We start from the raw sequence: 22,083 nt of genomic DNA, 5'->3' as shown, positions 1-22,083 counted from the left end.
TTGAAGAATGGGATGAGATGGGGAGGTTATATTTGATGGGGCAGTGCCACCAGTGCTGAGACAGGAGGGACTCGGGGCGCTGGGACAGGCTATATCTAAACCGGGCTGAGGCCAAGGTCCTAATGGGAATGATAAATGGGGTTGCAAATGAGAATTTAAACAAAGGAGGAGGCAAAGTAAGGAGAAACTAAAGAAAATAAGCATAAAAATGACCAGAGATTGAATAAAAATCAGAGGATAAAGGTAAAATAAATATTTAAAAAGATTAATAATAAATAAGAACAATTTATACTGTTGGTACAACAATGTGCACGGTATTCAAAACAAGGTGGATGAACTGGAAGAAATAATTTGTAATGAGGATTGGAGTATAGCAGAGCAGGCAAACGTAGTTCCATAGAGAACGGAACTGGCAACCAACTATTGCAGGATACAATACATTTCAAAATAAAAGGAAGATGCAGAGATAGATTAGCTGGAATAGTTAAAGATAACAAAGGAAGTAGAAAAAAATGTAATTAGCAGTAAAATAGACACTGAATCCATATGAAGTTAAAAGATAAGAGATCCATCAACCTAATATGAATACACTGCAGACTACCAAATAGTGGAAGGGGATTGGTGGAAGAAATATGAATGCAAATCTACAATGTGAGTGGCAGCCAATGAATACTAATCAAGGAAAATCACAAGCAACCCCAAATACACTGACAGGAAGATGTCATAAATGCTTTAATCACAGAAAATGATTCATCTTCAAGGGCTAGGAATGCTATGGAAGAATATGTTTTTTCTTTTAAAAAGACATGGTCCCTTAAGAGGTTAATGCAAGGATTCTGGTTGCTGCTGCTGCTCCTGGAAAAGACAGCATTTTACAAGAAAAGGTAATTAAGCAGTTTTAAAGAACCTGGAAATCTCTTGACCCCGGTGGGCTGATTATAAGAGGGTCAACATGGTGGCTTATGAAAAAAAACATGCTCTGGGAAACTGCATTTGAAAGCTGGTTGGCTGTTTGGCTTTGGGGGGAAAAAAAGGAGAATCAATTGCTTGGGTAAAGAAGACAAAACTCCTAAGCAAAAAGCAAATGGAAGTTGCTCTAAAGTCGCTCCACATTCTGAAATTGACTGACTGACTTCCTTGAAGTCTGCGTGAAAAGTAGTGCAAGAGGCATCGATTGTTTCACAAACCAGTGCTGAGAAACCAAACGTATAACCTGAATGCCATCATTTATCTTTTTCCCTTGAACCAATGACTTTTAACCATTTGGCTGAATTCTTCTGTTTTATCTTGTGTGCGTGTTAGGGTATTTAGAAAGAGTAATTATTCTACCCTCATTTTTCATACTGTACGTTAATAAGCTTTGCCTTTCTACTTGGCAAGTCTGTTTTTTAATAAACTAATAATTTTGATGCTTATTGAAGAAACCTGGGCATTGCGTGGTCATTCTGAGATTAATAGGTAAAACACATATTTGACTGTATAGCTAGCTGGAAAAATCATTTAAATATATTGAGAGAAATGGGTTTTTAAAATTTTTTGGGGGGAATATCATGTTATTCCATGAAGGCAGCTGTGCATGTGTGTGTGCGCGTGTATGTGTGTCTGCATGAGAGATTTAATTAAGTTGGGTAGAGATTAATCAGAGACAGGTTGTGTGGGGGGTTTAATACATCTAAAGGATAGAGGTGTTATGTTTGAGGTACATGCAAATAGGTTAGATCTAACATTTGCATTTCTGGATAAATTGGGAGTTTGTTTGAATATCAAAGGGAAGTCAGAGGCGACAAGAAACATGTTTACATCTTGGAATTCCATAGGTAAACAGAAGTGGCGATATTATATTTTATTGATCCGAAAGCAAAGGCAAGATGGAAGCAAGAAAGATCATATATTTAGAAGGAATTGGGTTTCAAAAAGGTGTGAGAAAAATGGAATCTGAGATGAAAGGTGGGGAATAAGGTATTTTAGAGTTACTGTGGAAGTATAGCTGTTTGAGCTGCAGGACTTGTTGGACTGGAGCAGTGAGATGTAGCAGCTGGAGCTAAAGCAGAAGCTCTGGGCTGGGAGAGGGTGCAGTCTGAATCAACCATCCAGTCAAGCCAGAAAAGTCTTGGGCTGCAACAAGCAGTTTTGTTCTGAAGTCTGGATTTTCACAGCAGAGTGGAAGAGAGCTAAGACATCATGTGGTGTGCTCTATTAAAGCCACAGCAGCTTGCCTTGGTTAATATTACTGGCTTTTTATAATTAAACATCTATAAGGGGGTGTTGCATGGAAGGTGTGTACTTCTGGGTCTGACCAAGTAGTGTGTCTTTTTGGGGGAAATGTGCTGTAAGGCTAACCTTAATTGTGCAACTGTAATCTTGTGCTGAGTTTTCTTTTATTCTTGTTAATAAAACTTTTACTTTTAATTTTTAAAATCCCAAAAGTGTTACTGGACTTCTTACTGCTAAGATCAGTACGTCTCTTATTTTCAGATTACAAAAAAACGGTATAGCTCATCAGCCAAGCTTCCCTCTGAGATTTGGTTTGCAAAGCAATTAACATCAGCTGTGGTCATAACAACATGTTGAGGTCTGTGGAGTAGTGGAACTAGAGAGACAGTACAATCCACCCATCCCAGTTGCAACAAAGAAGTAAAAGAAAAGACTTGCATTTATATAGGACCTCTCAACCTCAGGCTGTCCCAAAGCATTTCACAATCATTCTAGTTCTTTTAAAATGTAATCAACTGTTGTAATGTAGGGAACATTAAATAGTGAAAAGAGCAAAGGAAATCCTGTTTTTACGGTGCATAAAGGACGACTTTCTCACTCCGTATGCAAGTCCAACAGGAAAAAAACACTGCTATATACAGTAATGACTAATGAACCAGAACAGATAGGAGAAGAATAGGGCAGCATCTTAGTTGTAATCACAACATAGTGGTTTTCAAGATTTTATGACTGAGTGATCTAAGCAGGACAAAGACCAAGGTAATAGATTGGAAAAGAAAAAAACTAAGGACTTGAGAATCAAACTAACAAAGGTAAACTGGGTGAAAGTCTTGAAAAACAAAGCAAAATGAAGAAAAATCTTTAGAAAGGTAATCAATAGAGTTTGTGAAACTTATTTTATTAAAAGCCATAAACAAGCAAGCTAATTATGGGGGACCGTGGATGAATAAAGAACTGAAGGGAAAGTTGAATCTTAAGAAATATATAAAGGGAAAAGGTAAATAGAAAGAACTTGAGTTTTAAAAAATCAGGAAGGCAAAGGGTATTTATAAAATCAAATGATCAATGATTGCAGAAAAAAAAGTAATAGTGTTCTCTAGACAAAGAAAGGAAGGAAAACTGAAGGGTAAGCCCACTAAAGAACAAGGAAGATAAACTTATAGGTAACGACCAAGAAAAGGCATCAGAGTTCATGGCATAGGGGGTAACATATTAGCTAACTAATCCTCTATTCCTGCTAACAGGAAACAGAGAGTAGGCAAAAAATGGGTCTTTCTCTGGTTGACAAGGTGGAATGAGTGGAGTGCCACAGGGATCAATGCTGGAGCCTCAACTATTTACAATCAATACTAAAGACTTGGACGACAGGATCGAATGCACGGATGCTGAATTTGCTGATGACACAAAGGCAGGTAGTAAAGTAAATTGTGAAGAGGACATAACGAGTCTGCAAAGGGAAATAGATAGGTTAAGTGAGTGGGCAAAAAACTTGGCAGACGTCAGTATAATATGGCAAAATGTGAACTTGTCCACTTTGGCAGGAAGAATAAAAAAAGCAGCATATTATTTAAATGGAGAGAGATTGCAGGACTCTGCATTACAGACGGATCTGCGTGCCCTGGTACATGAACCACAAATAGTTAGTATGCAGGTACAGAAAGCAATTAGGAAGGCAAATGGAATATTGATGTTTACAGAAGGGGAATGGAATATAAAAATAGGGGTGTTTTCCTACACTTGTATAGGATATTGGTGAGACCATATCTGGAATACTGTGTACAGTTTTGGTCTCCTTATTTAAGAAAGGACATAACTGCATTAGCAGTTCAGAGAAGGTTCACTCGACTCATACCTGGGATGCAAGGGTCATTTTATGAGGGAAGGCTGCACAGGCTAGGCTTGTATCCATTAGAAACAAAAACAAAAATTGTTGGAAAAACTCAGCAGGTCTGACAGCATCCGGGGAGAGAAAGAGTTAACGTTTTGAGTCCAGATGATTCTTCTTCAGAACTAAAGAGAAGTAGGAATGTAGTGAAATATATATTGTGTAAGGGTGGGATGGGACAGATGAAGCTGGATAGAAGGCCAGTGATAGGTGGAAGCAAAGGAGAGATTGCAAAAGATGTCAAACACCAGGAGGGAAATGGAAAGCAATGAAGGTGAACAGGGCAAAAGAGACAAGTGGAAATCCTGTCGGAAAGCAGAGCAGTACTTCTTCAAGGTAGGCATTCCTGAAAGGGAAGTGAAAGTCAAATAAATACTAAGATAAAAGCAAAATACTACGGATGCTGAAAATCTGAAACAAAAACAAAAATTGCTGGAAAAACTCAGCAGGTCTGACAGCATCTGTAGAGAAAGTGTTAACATTTCAACTCCAGGTGACTCTTCTTCAGAACTAAAGAGAAATAGAAATGTGGTGAAATATATACTATGTAAAGGGGGGGGAGGGGGTCAGATGAAGCTGGATAAAAGGCCAGCGATAGGTGGAGGTAAAGGAGAGATTGCACAAGATGTCAAACATCAGGAGGGAAATGGAAAGCAACAAAGCGAACAGGGCAAAAGAGACAAGCGAAAATCCTGTCTTGTATCCATTAGAGTTTAGAAGATTGAGAGGTGGCCTCATTGAAACATAAGATCCTGACAGGAATTGACAGGGCAGATGTTTCCCTTTGTGGGAGAGTCTAGAACTAGTGGACAGATTAAAAATAAGGGGTCTCCCATTTAATACAAAGATGAGGAGAATTTTTTTTCTGCTAAGGGTCGTGAATCTGTGGAGCTCTCTTCCACAGAGAGCAGTGGAAGCAAGACCATTAAATATTTTAAAGGCAGAGGTAGATAGATGCTGGAATGACAAGGGAGTCAAAGGATACAGGATATAGGAAGGAAAGTAGAGTTGAGGCCACAATCAGAACAGCCATGATCTTATTGAATGGCCTATTCCTGCTCTTAATTAATACATTCATTTGTTCACATGGGAGTATTTAAACACTACTTCACAGTAGCTATTGAAGATAACAAAATAGACACTTGAGATGAACCTTTTAAAAAAATTACAATTGTGACAGAAAAACAGCAAAAAAAACTGACAAACCAGCAAAACTAAAAGTGGATCGCATCCCAGATCCAGACTGAATGCACTCATGCATACTCAAGGAAGCTAGGGAGAAGATAGTAGAGGCACTATTCAATGGAAGAGGTGATTGTGCCAGAAAATTTGGAAGATTGAACAAAATGTGGAAACTATAGACCAGTCAGCTTGTCAGAGATGGGAAGGGTACTGAAATCTGCACTAAGAGTGCTAGAAAATCTACGGACAGGAAATATAATAAAACATAGCATGGATTTTGAAAGGCTAACATGCTTAAATGAAGAGGAAAAAGTTGACAAGGAAAATGCATATCTCATATAATTGGATTTTCAAAAAGCCTTCAATAAAGGTACCACACAGTAGGCTCATTTCAACAGACAGGATATGTGAAGTCAGGGACAAATAGAAAGCAGAGAGTAGGGGTAAAGGGTAATTATTCAGATTAGAAGGTGGTAGAAAATGGTGCTCCATAAGGATCAGTGCTGGGACCATTTTTAATCATAATTTAAATTGTTGGTATGGAGTAACTGGGTATTAAAGTTTACAGGTACCACCAAACTGAGGAAGAATGCAATGTAATACAGAACATTAGAAAAATTACTAGGCAGTTAAATTGCAAATGATCTTGAACATAGATAAATGCGATGGGCTACTTTGATTGAAAAAACTGAATCACCTACACAAAATAAGAATCTGTATGGGCAAATGACAGTGAACAAATCATTAAAAGCTACTTAGCAGATCAGCAGAGCAATTAAAAATCCTACCAAAGCTCTTGGATTTATTTCTAGAGGTACAAAATTGAAAGATTATGGCCAGCAGGAGAAATTGAACAGGTTGAACTTTTATCGTCAGAAAAGAGATTTAGAGGTGACCTGATTCAGGTCTTTAAAATTGGGTTGGACCTGCAAGGTTGATGTGGGAAAATCCAAAACTAGAACCCATAAATACAAGATAGTTACTGTCAAATCCAATAAGGAAACGAGGATAAATTGCTGCACTTGAGTGATTAGGGTGTGAAACTCGCTATCACAGAAGTTGCTGAGGCAAATAGTTTAGAAGCTTTCAAAAGAAAATTAGATGAAGTATGGGAAAAGGGAATAGAAAGATCCTCTAAAAGGCAGCAATGAGGTGGATGGAATGAGAGGAGATTCATGAGGAGCAAAAGCACCTGTTGAGCCTATGGCCTGTTTCTGTGCTGTATATTCTATGTAGTTGGTTTAAGAGGGCAGCTACTTTGAAATGGGAAAATATTTCACTAAAACTCTATACAGTAATGAGCAGCAAATTAAAAACAAACTGAAAATTACTGTTACATTGGCTGTCCAATTATAATTTAAAAAAAAATGTCTATAGTTTCGACATCCACAAACTGCCCTCTGTGCACAAATGGGCTGAGCCCAAGTGCTGCTGCTAAATTAGAAGTAAAAACGTTGCATAACCTCTTTTTTTTTTGCTTCTTTGTTCGAGAAAATAAGCAACACTAACATGCTAATTTTGCATTGATCTCAAGTTGCCTTAACAGGATTTAACGTGATCACTTTGCATTTATGCAGTTCACAGAGTATATCACTGTGCTGCACATTCTGGAGCTGGGGGGGGTGGGGGGGGGGAGGAAGGGAAACAAAGTTGCATTGCATGGTGCTATAAGCCAACAATTTACCTTTAAAGGGCCATCATGACAGCTACTCTGGGATGGGAGAAAGCTTATATGAACCTTCACGCAGGAAGCGGTCAGTTAATCACCTCCATCAAATATAGATTTGCTGCACTGAACTTTCAGTCTTGATTGTGCAATCACATTCCCTCAATGCAGCTCAATCCCAAAACTATCTGACTCCAAGGCAAAAGCACTGCCAAACTGTGTCAAACTAACACTTGGGGAAAAGGTAGTAAAAAAAAAATCAAGCTTCTGCAGTCTCTGTAAGGTAGAGCAAGAGAGAGCTACTGCAAAAACTGAAAAGGTTTAAGGTAATTATGGGGAGACAGTAGCATTGCGGTAACATCACTGAGCTAATAATTCAGAGGCCCAGTAAATTAGCCTGGGAACTCAAAATCTTACCACAACAGTTGGTGGAATTTAAATTCAATGAACAATTAATTCAATTAAACCAACGCATTAAACTAACGAATCTGGAATTGAAAGCTAGTCTCAGTAACGGTGACCATGAAGTATTATGAAATGTTGTAAAAACCCTTTTAGGAAATCTGCCATCCTTACCTGGTTTGGCCTGCATGCGGCTCCAGACCCATAGCCATGTGGTTGATTTTTAACTGCTACAGCTCGCCACCTTAGAATGCAATTATGGATGTGCAATAAAATGCCAGCGTTGCCTGAGACGCTCCCATCTCATCAAAGAAAACAGGTGTTGTGCCACATTGTGTGCATTGAAGAATGACCACCACCCTGTAGTAAGATTGGGAAGCACATCCTTTGTGCTAGATGTGACTCCAACCAGGAGATTCCTCCCCCCAACCGCATCCTCCACCACCGATTCCCACTGACTTCAGTTTTGCTAGGGCTCCTTGATGCCATGCTCATCAAATGCTGCCTTCATGTCAAGAGAGGTCAATCTTGCCTCACCGAGTTCAGCTCTTTTGTCCATGTTTGGACCAAGGCTGTAATGAGATTGGGAGCCAAGTGGCCCTGGCAAAACTCAAATTGAGCATCAGTGAGCAGGTTATTGCTAAATAAGTGCCTCTTGCTGGTGTGTCGACAACATCTTCTATCACTTTTCTGATGATGCTTGAAGAGGCAGATTGGATTTGTCCTGCTTTTTGTGCACAGCACATACCTGGGCAATTTTCACATTGTCAGGTAGATGCCAGTGTTGCAGCTGTACTGGAACAGCTTGGTGCAGGACGGGGCTACTTCTAGAGCACAAGTCTTCAGTAACCCTTTCGAGTACAAATACGTTTCCAACTGTTTCAGCTGAAGTTACATTGTTTCATAGTTTGCCATTGTGAGATTTGAACTCTTGATCTTGGGATTACAAACCCAGTACCATAACCACTTGGCTATTTAGGCCAAGCCACAAGTCTTCAGTACCATTACCGGGATGTTGTCAGGATCAATAGCCTTTGCAGTATCCAGTGTCTTCAGCTGTTTCTTTACATCCATGGAGTGAATCAAATGGCTACAATTAGTTCAATTTTTTTCTGCTGTGCAAACAGTTGGAGAAAATTCAGAGAGCTCTAAGGCATCATGAGACAATCAGAGACAGATTAATTCTTCAGATATGATGTACTACAAAAGGGCCATGAGGAATAGAAAGGGCCTAGAAAGGTAAGAGGACACTATGTAACAGGGTCCAACATGTTAATCAAACTGAAGTTCATTCCTCACAGTTAATCTGGATTGATTACAAACTCTCAGGGTCTGACCAGCTGATAGAAGCCAATGAGGCATCCTCACATACTCATGCGTTTTGCGATGACAGTCCTGAGCAACAGAATACAATGATCAGGGCTGGATGATCATGATGCACAGTACAGGGTCATCACCTCCAAAGGACAATTTCCTAAAGTGGGGACTCAGGTGACCTATGTTCCAAAAAGTTCTAGTGAATTGATGTAATCAACTATGGTGGGGCATTCAGGCAAAGCTACTGACAAGGTTTAAATATTAGTTAGATCTTCAAAATGACAGCCAAAAAGTGAGGTTCATGGACCACCAGAATGAGGTAGAAGAAAGGCTTGCAGCAGTTAAAGGCAGTGGTTCACCACCACCTTTTCTTTTATTCTTTCAGGGTATGGACATATTGCTGGCTAGGCCGGACTTTTATTCCATCCCTAGTTGCCCTTGAGGTGGTGATGGTGAGCTGCATACTTGGACCACCATAGTCCATATAGTGTAGGTATACCCACAGTGCTGTTAGGGAGTTCCAGGTTTTTGACCCCACAACAGTGAAGGAACAGCGATATAGTTCCAAGTCAGAACGGTGTGTGGCTTGGAGGGGTACTTGCAGGTGTGGTGTTCCCATGCATATCCTGCCCTTGTCCTTCTAGGTGGTAGAGGTCATGGGTTTGGAAGGTGCTGTCAAAGGAGCCTTGGTGAATTGCTGCAGGTTTTTAGAGATGGTACACACTGCTGTCACTGTGCGTTGGTGGTAGACAGAGTGGATGTTGAAAATGGTAATGGGTTGGCAAACAGGCTGCTTTGCCCTGGATGGTGTCAAGCTTCTTGAATGTTATTGGAGCTGCACTCAACCAGGCAAGTGGAGAGTATTCCATCCATCACTCCTGACTTGTGCCTTGTAGGCGGTGGACAGGCTTTGGGAAGTCAGATGGCAAGTTGCTCTCCTCGGAATTTCCAGCCTCTGACCTGGTCTTACAGCCACAGTATTTATAAAGGTTGTTCCAGTTCAGTTTGTAGTCAGTGGTAACCCTCAGGATGTTGATAGTGGGGGATTCAGTGATGGAAATGCCATGGATTGTCATGGGGAGATGGCTGGATTCTCTCCTTTTGGAGATGGTCATTGCCTGGCACTCGTGTGGCTCGAATGTTACTTGCCACTTATCAGCCAATGCCTGAACAATATCGAGGTGCTGCTGCATATGGGTACAGACTGCTTCAGCATCTGAGGAGTTGCGAATGGTGAACATTGTGCAATCATCAGCAAACATCCCACTTCTGACCTTATGATGGAGGGAAGGTCACTAATGAAGCAGCTAAGGCAGTTGTACCTAGGACACTACCCTGAGGAACTCCTGCAGCGATGTACTGGGACTGAGATGATTGACTTCCAATAATCACCCAACACAAAGGGTGATGATTGTGTGACTGTAACCTATGGAGAGCTTTGCCTGATTCTCACTGACCCCAGTTTTGCTAGGGCTCCTTGATGCCACACTTAGTCAAATATTACCTTGATGACAAGGGCAGTCACACTCACCTCAAGTTTAGCTCTTTTGTCAATGTTTGGACTAAGGCTATAATGAGGTCAGGAGCGAAGTGGCCATGGCAGAACACAAACTTAGCGTCAGTGAGCAGGATATTGATGAGTAAGTGCCACTTGAGAGCACGGTCATGACCCCATTCATCACTTTGCTGAGGATCAAGAGTACACTGATGGGGCAGTAATTGGACATGTTGGATTTGTCCTGCTCTTGGTGTACAGGACATAATTAGGCAGATTTCTACATTGCTGGGTAGGTGCCAGTGATGTAAATGTATTGGAACAGTTTGGCTAGGGGCATGGCAAGCTTTGGAGCGCAGGTCTTCATTGCCATTGCTGGAATGTTGTCACAGCTCATTGCCTTTGCAGTATCCAGTGCCTTCAGCCATCTCTTGATATCATAGAATGAATCGAATTGACTGAAGAATGGCATGTGAGGTTGGGGACCTCAGGAGGAAGCCGAGATGGATCATCCACTTGACACTTCTGGCTGAAGATTGTAGCAAATGCTTCAGCCTTATCTCTTGCACTGATGTACAGGGCTCCCCCACCTTAGAGGATGGGGATATTCATAAGCCCTCATCCTCCAGTTAATTATCCACCACCATGCACAACTGGATGCGGCAGGAATGCAGTGGTTAGAACTGATCTGTTAATTGTGAGATCGCTTATCTGTCTATTGAATGCTGCATATGCTGTTTGGCATGAAAGTAGTCCTGTGTTGGAGTTTAGCCAGCTTGACACCTAATTTTTAGGCCTGGTGCTGCTCCTGGAATGCCCCCCTGCACTCTTCATTGAACCATGGTTGATCCCATAGCTTGATGGTAATGGTAGTGACAGGGATTTGCTGAGCCACGAGGTTATAGATTGTGGTTGCATACAATTCTGCTGCTGCTGATGGCCCACAGCACCTCATGGATGCCCAGTGTTGAGTTGCTAGATCTGCACGAAATCTATCCCATTTAGCACGGCGGTCATGCCATAACATGAGGGTATCCTCAATGTCGTTTTCGTCTCCACAAGGAATGTGTGGTGGTCACTCCTACCAATATTGTCATGGACAGATGTATCTGCGACAGGTAGACTGGTGAGAGCAAGGTAAAGTAAATTTTTCCCTCTTGTTGGGTCCCTCGCCACCTGCCACAGACCCAGTTTAGCAGCTATGTCCTTTGGGCTCGGTCAGCCCAGTCAGTAGTGCTACTCCCAAGCCACACCTGGCGATGGACGTTGACGTCCCCCACCCAGATTACATTCTGTGCCCTTCCCACCCTCAGTGCTTCCTCCAAGTGGTGTTCAAGATGGAGAAGTACTGATTCATCAGTACGTAGTAACCAGGAGATTTCCTTACCCATGTTTGACCTGATGCCATGAGACTTCATGGGGGCTGGAGTCGATGTTGAGGGCTCCCAAGGCAACTCCTTCCCGAATGTATACTACTGTGCCGCCACCTCTAGTGAATCTGCCTTGACGGTGGGACAGGACATACCCAGGGATGGTAATGGTAGTGTCTGTAAGATATGATTCTGTCAGTATGACTGTGTCAGACTGTTGCATGACTAGTTTGTGGGACACCTCTCCCAATTTTAGCACAAGCTACCAGATGTTAGTAAGGAGGTCAACAGGGCTGGGGGTTTGCCATTATTGTTTCCAATGCCTAGGTAGATGGCAGGCGATCTGTCCAGTTTCATTCTTTTTTGTAGACTTTATAACTGTTTGATACAACTGAGTGGCTTGCTGGGATATTTCAGAGGGAATTTAAGAGTCAGCTACATTGCTGCTGGTTTGGAGTCACATGTAGGCCAGGCCAGGCAAAGTCTTCCCTAAAGGACATTAGTGAACCCAGGTTTTTTTTGTGACAATTGACAATGGATTCAGGATCACTATTAGAGAGTGTTTTTTTTTTAATTCCAGGTTTATTAATTGAACTTAAATTCCACCAGTTGCTGTGGTGGCATTCAAACCAGTGTCCCCAGAACATTAGCCTGGGCCTCGGGATGACTAGTCTGGTGACATTACCACAATGTCAAGGTCACCCCCTTATTGTCAAGGGCAATTAGGTATGGGCAATATATGCTGGCTTAGCCATCAACACCCACGGCCCACAAATTAATTTTTGTAAATGGCAAGAAAGAGAAAGTTCTAACAATATGTCTGAGAGTAACTCTTACATTAGAAAAGGATCATGTTCCAAAGAAAGAGTCTCTGATCGTGCGAAGGAGAGATCTTACAGTAGTAATCCGTAAATACATTGAAGTACAAGTAGAGGCCACAGCTTGAATAGATTGCACAATGAAAGAAGGGTCTAGGTAGGGCCAGAAGTCCTCAAGACCATGAAGTTTTTGTGCCTGTCAATAATTAGAGGGTAGACTCAGATAAAACATAAGGAATCAGGTTGTTGGGAAGAATTTGGCACTTATTCTGAAGTACCAGGGAACAGCCAGCCTTGTTACATAGATGGATTTGTACAGAAAAGACACATGAAGATGAGGCTTACGGCTAAGCGAGACTAATTACTCGGGTTTTCAAGAGCGACTGGTGATACAGACATTAGAGAGGACTCTCCTGCAGTGGAAAAGCAATCCTCAAAGTCTTCTCAACTCTTCTGGCTACATTTGGGGGATTGTTGATAATCAACATAAAAGCCATGTTTCTGCAGGGTGAAAAAATTCAGTAAAGTGTTTCTCGAAACACCTGAAGAGGCAAGTAATGCAAAGGCGAACTAACCAAGTGTTTATGGCCTGAACGGTGCCCTGAGAATGTGATATTTTTCGGTAAGATCTGCTTTGTTGAAAGTAGGCTGTGTTTAACAAAAAGAAGGTCCCTCAATATTTTATTGGCATCACAAGGGGAAACTTTCAAGCATCTTCATGATGCATGATGATGATTTCTTATGGGATGGCTCTGTGGAATTTGAGAAATGTGTCATTTATAAGATTAAAGTGATTTTAAGATTGGAAGTCAGGCTTCAGAGGCTTTAAACGTATTAGTTTAGAAATTGAACATAATAGGTCTGGAGCAGCAATCTTATTTAGACTGTTACTCCTATTCCAGTTAATCCTGCTAAAATCATCACAGAAAGATAATGTCATATCTAAAAGAAAGAGCACATGAGGAGCTCTGAAGAAGAGTCAAACGGACTCGAAATATTAACTCTGTTTCTCTCTCCCACAGATGCTGTCAGACCTGCTGAGTTTTTCCAGCATTTTCTGTTTTTATTAGAGCAGCTGAGAAACTTGATTGATCTGTTCAATTGTTTCTGCGCTCAGGCAAGACCAGATAATTGTTTTGGAACTAAGTACTACAATGAAGCATCCTAAAGTTGAGGATATTTTAAGGATAAATGAAACATTTTTTTAAATTGAGAAATATGTACTGAAATTTCCATCCCTAGGTGATCCAAAGAACATGAAATTAATTATTTTTAGTGATACCTTTCATGCAAATCTTCCTGATAGGAATTCAAGTAGAGCTGGTTTCAAACTATTTTGTGGGTGAAAATAAAAATGTTGCCCTTTAGCCTGGAAAGCTAAGGAAATAAAAAGGACTGTTGAAAGTACTTTGGCAGCATTGGATATGGAAATTCCATTTGTCAAATATTTTAGGGGACATTCTATGCAAGGGGTATAATGAAAACAGGTTGACCATTGAATATTCCATAGATAATCATTCCTTGTTGGATAATGTTCACTGAAAAAAAAAAGTGGAGGTGAAAAAAGGTCAAGGATTGACTTTGTTCGCTTAAAATAAATGTTAGGTAAAAAAGAAAATCTCCAAGATCAAATGGGTTGATGAAAGCCATCAATTATCTCATTGTTTCTCAAAAAGCAATATTTGTACCAAAAGACTATTGGGCGGCCGAGAAGAGGGGCAATTTTGTAAGATAGTGCTTTATAGAAAATATAGAAATTCTTTTCTTAGATTTTTATATTGAAATATTATTTGAATGCTATTTAAACTTTTTTTTAAAAGAGAGAAAAGGAGATTTTTTTTATTTATTCATGGGATGTGGGCATTGCTGGCTAGGCCAGCATTTATTGCCCATCCCTAATTGCTCTTGAGAAGGTGGTGGTGAGCTGCCTTCTTGAACTGCTGCAGTCCATGTGGTATAGGTACGCCCACAGTGCTGTTAGGGAAGGAGTTCCAGGAGTTTGACCTAGTGACAGTGAAGGAACGGCGATATATTTCCAAGTCAGGATTGTGCGAGCCTTGGAGGAGAACTTCCAGGTGGTGGTGTTCCCATGCATCCGCTGCCCTTCTCCTTCTAAATAGTAGCCGCCGTGAGTTTGGAAGGTGCTGTCAAAGGAGCCTTGGTGAGCTTCTGCAGCGCAACTATGGTACATACTGCTGCCACTGTGTCGGTGGTGGAGGGAGTGAATTTTTGTGGATAGGGTGCCAATCAAGTGGAATGCTTTGACCTAGATTGTGAAATGCATAAATGTTTAGCGTCCTAGATTAACCTCTGGTCTCCTTTTTCACCAATTGGCTGTAAGAAGTGTAACATAGCCTACATATGACTTAACACCTTCGTAACTGACATTGCAAATCACTAAGCTACAAAAGCAATGGTCACTCTGGAGAGGAATTGAACATAAAATTAAGGGTGTTACTCCTCACTTACAGGGCAATGGTGAGACTGCATCTCAAATCCTGTGTGCAGTTTTGGTCTCCTTATTTAAAGGAGGATGTAAATGCGTTGGACGCAGTTCAGAGGAGGTTTACCAAGTTGACCTGCTGAGTTTTTCCAGCACTTTTTGTTTTTGTTTCAGATTTCCAGCATCCACAGTATTTTGCTTTTATTTTACTAGATTGATACCTGGAAAGAGTGGGTTGTCTTATGAGGAAAGGTTGACAGGCTGGACTTGTTTCCACCAGAGTTTAGAAGAGTGAGGGGTGATTTGATTAAAGTATATAAGATCCTGAACAGTCTCACAAGGTGGATGTGGAAAGGATGTTTCTTCTTGTGGGTGAGTCCGGAACTAGGTGGGGGGCACTGTTGTAAAATTAGGGGCTACCCTTTTAGGACAGATGAGGAGAATTTTTTTCTCTGGGGGTTATGCAACTTTGGAACTCTCCACCTCAGAAGGCAGTGGAGGTGGGGTCATCGAATATTTATGGCATAGATTGATTCCCTTGCCTAACAAGAACTTAAGGTTAAAGGCAAAATACTGCGGATGCTGGAAATCTGAAACAAAAACAGAAAATGTTGGAAAAACTCAGCAGGTCTGACAGCATCTGTGGAGAGAGAAACAGAGTTGCTTTTTTCTGTCTGTATGACTCTTCTTCAGGTTATCAGAGGTAGATGGGAATATGGAATTCTAAACAGAAGATCATCTATGATCTTATTGAATGGTGGAACAGGCTCGAAGGGCCTACTCCTGCTCCTATTTCTAATGTTATGTTCTTATGTCATCTACCACCTTCTCAGAGCAACTTTTGGATGAGCAATAAATGAGAATCGCAGGACAAGAAAATGAACTTCATTTTGCCTGTTAAGGAATTTTCACAATAGTGAAAAGAAAATACAACTTGCACAATGCATTAGGGAGTTCTAGAACAGCCACAGGCTCTATTAAACCAAATAAAACACAAATGTACATTTTATATGGTAAATTTGCGTAATATGGAAAAGTGAGATTATTAATATCACAAATAGCCAAAAAAGCTAGGAAAGAAGTAGAGATTGTAGCTAAATAACAGGAGTGCACAAAATAACTGGCAGGGAGGGCACTAATCATCATTCTCTATAGCAGTGAACAAACAGAAAGCAAGAGGGAGAGAAGCAAAGGCTGGAAAGCATTTCTGCTAGACAACATAAGCACAAGAGATAATGGAAAGCTACAGAGACAGCAAAGAGAAAGAGAGGGATAAGAGGGAGAAAAAGAAAAGTATTTTTGAATATGATATGACCATCTTTTGAGAAGTGATAGTTCTTTTAATTTTGAAGCAAATTAAATCAATTCAAATCTTAACTGAATATAGTCCAGGAACTCCACCTTTGCTAGACAATGCAGTCAGTCAATTAAACACATGCTCAAAATTTAAAATCCAATTAACCATCACATTTGTGGACTAGAGCAATACATTTGTGCTCTCTGAAATATTCATTTGAAACATCACTTAGGCTGACATGTTTCATGTATCCCACATCAATCTAATCTACTTAAGAGTAACTCCACTAAATTTGAAGTCACCTATATAGTTTATTCTTCATTATATACCTCAACATTCCAGTTTTCAAATTTATAGTATCCTTGCTTACATGCATCTGTCAGTCCATTTTACAAGAGACAGCAGAGTGAATGACTAAACGGGAAAACTGAACATACCACTGAGATAGGGTTTTAACCAGGCTTCTGAAGAAGCAGGGAGATAATGTGACAGAGAAGTCAATATTGGCTTGTGAACTACTTTCCTGAATCCTCGCATTTCCCTCTTCTTCACCTCCCACCCCAATTCTCCCATCAGAAATCTATGCCATTGTTGATGTTCATTTTTGAAAGACAGACTTTGAATGCTTTACATTTAAATTGAGGTTTGCAACTAGAATGTCACCACTGCTGGAGGATTCAGAGATTTCAGTGGTGTAGCTATCGACAGCTAACAAATGGTAGTGCGGCTTGTGTTTCGAACTCTCACTGCAGCTACTGAATTTTATGTAGCCAATTTCTCTGGACTGTCTAGGCTGAATACCTATGAAGCATTTGCAATTGAGCCATAATTTATGAGTCAGGCAAAATCTGATAGATTCTTACAGAAGATGACTTTTTCATTAGGAGTTAAAAGACTGAAAACAAAATACTCACTTTAACGTGGGAATTGCACTGTGACCCGATTTTCCTGAGCGCAACCGGTACCATAAGCAATTCCTATGCACTTTTCCTAATGTCTTTATCCTGCGTTCCTCTGTTTAAGAGCAAAAAGAGTAAGTTACTTGCCCATGCACACAAAAAACAAAATTATTTCCTTTCAGATCCAAGTCTCAACCATGACAGCCATCAGACAAACAGCTTCAAGCTCCTTATCCTGCGACTTTTAAGCCTGACTCACAGAGCATCCTGCCCAGTATGTTTTTTTGTGGGTAACATTTCCAGAAGAAATCTCTGTTCCTCAGGTTACTTGGGCTTCTTCATATCTCTCCTGGCCAGGTGAGAATTACTTACCATCAGATTCATCTGCTCTGTTCAATTTTTAAACCTCTGATTTGAGTGTCCTCTAAACCCCACCCCTTGAGACAACTTGGGTCTGGGCCATCGAAATACGGGGTAAATCTAAATCCATCCAAAACTGAGCACTCATGTCCCAAAGGTAATGTTAATTCCAATCATTCCAACACAGGCAAGATCAGAGGTGATTTTGTCGTAAATCAACAAGCATAAAAGCTCAATAGCACCATACAAACCCAGTATTATTGAATCACCTGTCATAAAAACAAAAAAAGAAACAGAAAATGCAGGAAACCTCAGCAGGTCTGGCAGCATCTGTGGAGAGGGAAACAGAGTTAACGTTTCGAGTCCGTATGACTCTTCTTCAGTGTTGAATCACCTATTGGCCTTAAACTTTACAGCTTGAGCAAGTCATGCACTCAATAACAGATCAAGAACACGTATTTACATAGTACCATGCACCATCTCAGAGCATCTCAAAAGGCATTTAAACAGCTAATGATGTAGTTTTTGAAGTGTTGTCACTGTTGTAATGCAAGAAAAGCAACATGTCTCGCAAACAGCAATGAGAATTACTATTCTTTCCTTTTAAGGTGTTGGTTGAAGAATAGATATTGATCAGGGGCCTTTTTCCTGTCCTCTGTCGAATTGTGCCATTGGCTATTCTTTTTATGCTCAACATTAGTTTACTAAAGATCACGGCATATAAGACGACCCTATTTTCTCTGTCAAGAATACGCTTTTATATCTAATCATTGTTCAAGCTGCCTCTTTCAACCTCAAAATGTGTTACTCGTATTAGTATTCGGCCTCAATTTTTCACCCCAGAAATGCACGTTTTATGCGGGAATTTATGATGCCCACAGAGAGCAGACCGGGCGTGGCATCATGAGTGACAGAGATGGGTCCTCCAGCAAAATGAATAAAGTACAAAGTTGCTTTCAAGCAGAAAGTCTTTACATTTGCTAACTTGTTGAATAGCTCTGTTGCAATAAGAGAATTCAGTGTTAGTGAAAAACTGGCGCGAGAATGGTAAAAGAAATCTGCCCTGAATATGCCAAAGACAAAACGTGGCATGAGAACAAGGAGGCGGTGTGGTATTGTTGCTAGACTAGTAATCCAGAGACCCAGGATAATGTTCTGGGGGCCCAGGTTCAAACCCTGCCACGGCAGATGTTGAGGTCAATAAAAATTAAAAGTCCACTGATGACCATGAAACCATTGTTGATTGTCACAAAATGTCCATAAAATGCCCTTCAGGGAAGGAATTCTGCTGTCCTTACCTCCAGACCCACAGCAATGTGGTTGACTCTTAACTGTCCTCTGAACAAGGGCAATTAGGGATGCGCAATAAATGCTGGCTTAATTAAAAAAAACTATCCACTGCTCTGACCTTGAGAAGCATATATCGGAATGGATCGTTGAAAAGAGTCAATGGAAGAAAATCTAGTGTTGCGAAAGACGACCCAGATCACTCATGCCAAAACTACATTTCCAGTGGTTTATCATCAGACAGCCGCAAAAATGTGAATACCCATTATGTCACATTGACAATGTAGATGAAGCGCCTGTGAATTTCAATATGCCCAGCAGCCAAAGTGGAGTGGAAAGATTCAAAAACAGAATGACAGAACATGAGAAGACATGATTCATAGCTTCATGGCCAATGGAGCAAAATAGTAAATGGTAATTTTCAAAAGTAAAAACATCAAGTTCCCAACAGGAGTTTTGTGCTTGCCCATGGCAATGAATGGATGAGGATGGGGTGAAGTTATGGATTGATCAAGTGGAATAGGTGTTTCAGTGGTCTTCATAATGAAACTCTTTGCATTTGACAGTTATAAAATGTTTTGATTGTACATTAATTAAAACTGTGCCACATTAACTTAATATGAATTTCCGATGCTTGTTTTGTTTCACATTTCAAAATAGCGACCACCCACAATGGTGGTTCACATTATATGCTCGGTGTAGAAGTTGATCCCTGCTTTTGGAAGCTTCACTTATGCACTGTGATCTATTGTACGTCTCATCTAAAAGATGGCACCTCTGACCAGTGCAATGCTGCTTCAGTACCACTAGAAGAATATCAGCCTAGAATGTAGGCTCAAGCCTCCAGAGTGGGGCTTCAGACCATAGCACTCATGTTTCTGAGTTAGGAGGTTATCAATGCACCAAGGCTGACACTAGGCTGAAATATACCCCCACATTCTGTGGCGTATTTGAAGTTCTTTGCTTTCATTTCACATTTGCACGCCAGAATTTGTAATCAGAGAACCTCAGAACCATGAAACAGTTAAAAGTTTGAAGCACATTACCAGCTTGCTCAAGCTAAGACTCCTGTTGCATAACTTTTATAGTTGCTAACTGAAATCATAATAGTTTATTTCCCCAAGCGAAGGCAAGGGACTAATTAAAGCTTCCTCTGTGAATTTGCTTTGGTTTTTATACCTGCAATGTTGTAAACAGACAAGACAACAGGTTCTTAATGACCATTTTTTGAAAATATGTCTCAAGTACATTCCCATTTTTTGCCCTTGCCAATTATGTATGGAGTATCTATGAAAATTTTTGAGGATTAGACTAGCCTAACTACAACAAGATGGTGAATTTCTTTCTTTCAAATGGGTTCTCGCAGATCAGGAATAGCTTTCAATTTGTAGTCAACATTTTAACTGATCAGTGTCCAAGATAACTGCAGCTCGGCCGTTTCTATTCCTGTTCTGTTGTGGTTTTTTATTCTTTCACAGGTGTGTGTTGCTGGCTAGGCCAACATTTGCTGCCCATCACTAATTACCCTTGAGAAGGTGGTGATGTGCCACCTTTCAGTTCATGTGGTGTAGGTACGCCCACAGTTCGGTTAGGAAGGGAATGCTAAAATTTTGACCTAGCGACAGTGAAGGAATGGCAATATAGTTCCAAGTCAGAATGGCGTGTGGCTTAAAGGGGGACTTAGAGATGGTGATCCCATGCATCTGACGATCTTGTCTTTCTAGGTGGTAGAAGTCATGGGTCTGGAAGGCGCTGTCAAATGAGCATTGGTGAGTTGTTACAGAACATCGTGTAGATGGCACACACACTGTCGGTGGTGGAGGAAGTGAATGTTCAAGGGGTGCCAATCAAGCAGGCTTGGTCCTGGATAGTATCACATTTGAGTGTTGTTGGAGCTGCACTCATGCAGACAAGTGGAGCATATTCCATCACACTTCTGACTTCTGCATTGTAGACACAGGAGATGAGTTACCTGCTCTTGTAGTCACAGTATTTATATGGCTCATTGACTCCAGTTTCTGATCAATTGTAACCCCCAGAATGTTGATAGTGACGGATACAGCGATAAGATTGTCGCTTGTTGGGGATGATCACTGCCTGCCACTTGTGTGGCACGAATGTTACTTGCCAATTATCGGTCAAAGCCCGAATGTTGTCCAGGTCTTGCCGCATGTATCCGAATCATGAATGGTGCTGAACATTGTGCAATTATCAGCGAACATCCCCACTTCTGATCTTATAATGGAAAGAAGGTCATTGATGAAACAGCTGAAGATGATTGGGCCTAGGGCACTACCCTGAGGAACTCCTGTAGTGATGTCCTGGAGCTGAGATGACTGACCTCCAACAACCACAGCACCTTCCTTTGTGTTAGGTATGACTCCACCCAGCAGAGGGTTTTCCTCCAGATTCCCAAAGATTTCAATTTTGCTAAGGCTCCTTGATGCCACATTTGGTCAAATGCTGTCTTGATGTCAAGGGCTGTCATTCTCATCTGATATTCAGATCTTTTGTTCATGTTTGAGCCAAGGCTATAATGAGGTCTGGAGCCAAGTGGCCCTGGCAGAACACAAGCTGAGCAATGAGCAGGTGGTTGCTGAATAAATGCTGCTTGATAGCACTGTCGATGACACCTTCCATCGCTTTGCTGATGATTGAGAGTAGACTAATAGGGCAGTAATTGTCCAGGTGGCTTTTTGTCGACAGGTTTCCATATTGTCGGGTAGATGCCAGTGTTGCAGCTGTACTGGAACAATTTGGGAGGGGCGTGGCTGGTTCTGGAACACAAGTCTTCAGTACTATTGTCGGGGTGTTGTCTGGGCCCATAGCAGTTACTGCCACTAGATCTGCTGTTTCAATTCTATCTGGTTCTGAATGCAATGCAAAAGTCAGCTAACTACACCAAGAAGCTAGTACAGTACTATAGTCCTACATATATTTGCCAAAACAGTACAGAGTGCTTTGGATATCTTGGATTGCAGTTCAAGGAGGCGGCTCCCCATCATCTTCCATGGCAACTAGTGATAATAAATGCTGGACTTGCTAGCAACGCCCATATTGAGAGAATTATTTTTTTCTTGGCAAAAGTAATTTGAACAGGTTGATGTTCTGCACTTATTTGTGGCCAAATGATCTCTGTAATATCTACTGCTGGCATTATTCACTGAAGATTAATGCTTAAAGTCTGTTGACATTATGGAACAAATTTTATATCTAGCATAAAGCTGAACACAAAGGTATTCTCCATCATACTGCAATGAGCTTGAAAGCCACCATGTGTGAAAATTGCAGCTTTCAATTCTGAAGGACCTCTCAAGTAATCAGTAAGCTTATGAGTATTACTGTGCCAGTACAGTGTTTCAAAACCAGCAACCCTGGCACCGAGGCCATGCCAGATTTCAGATCTTGTGGGATGGGTGGTTTGGATCAAGCCAACTGGGGAGGGATC

General features: G+C 41.0%; 1 protein-coding gene across 1 annotated transcript in view; it reads right to left on the bottom strand.

Moving 5' to 3' along the window:
* The window catches only part of sec63 (SEC63 homolog, protein translocation regulator), a 104,316-nt gene that overhangs the window by 64,750 nt on the left and 17,483 nt on the right, over positions 1 to 22,083 (bottom strand). The window contains exon 2 of the mRNA XM_041188564.1: positions 17,004 to 17,103. Within this exon, the coding sequence (XP_041044498.1) occupies positions 17,004 to 17,103 (100 nt within the window). The remainder of the gene's footprint in view (positions 1 to 17,003; positions 17,104 to 22,083) is intronic.

This window comes from Carcharodon carcharias, chromosome 5 (genome assembly GCF_017639515.1).
Source record: "Carcharodon carcharias isolate sCarCar2 chromosome 5, sCarCar2.pri, whole genome shotgun sequence".
NCBI classification, from domain to species: Eukaryota; Metazoa; Chordata; class Chondrichthyes; order Lamniformes; family Lamnidae; genus Carcharodon; species Carcharodon carcharias.
The sequence above is the reverse complement of the archived record's forward strand: the minus strand, read 5'-3'. Positions and strand labels throughout refer to the sequence as shown.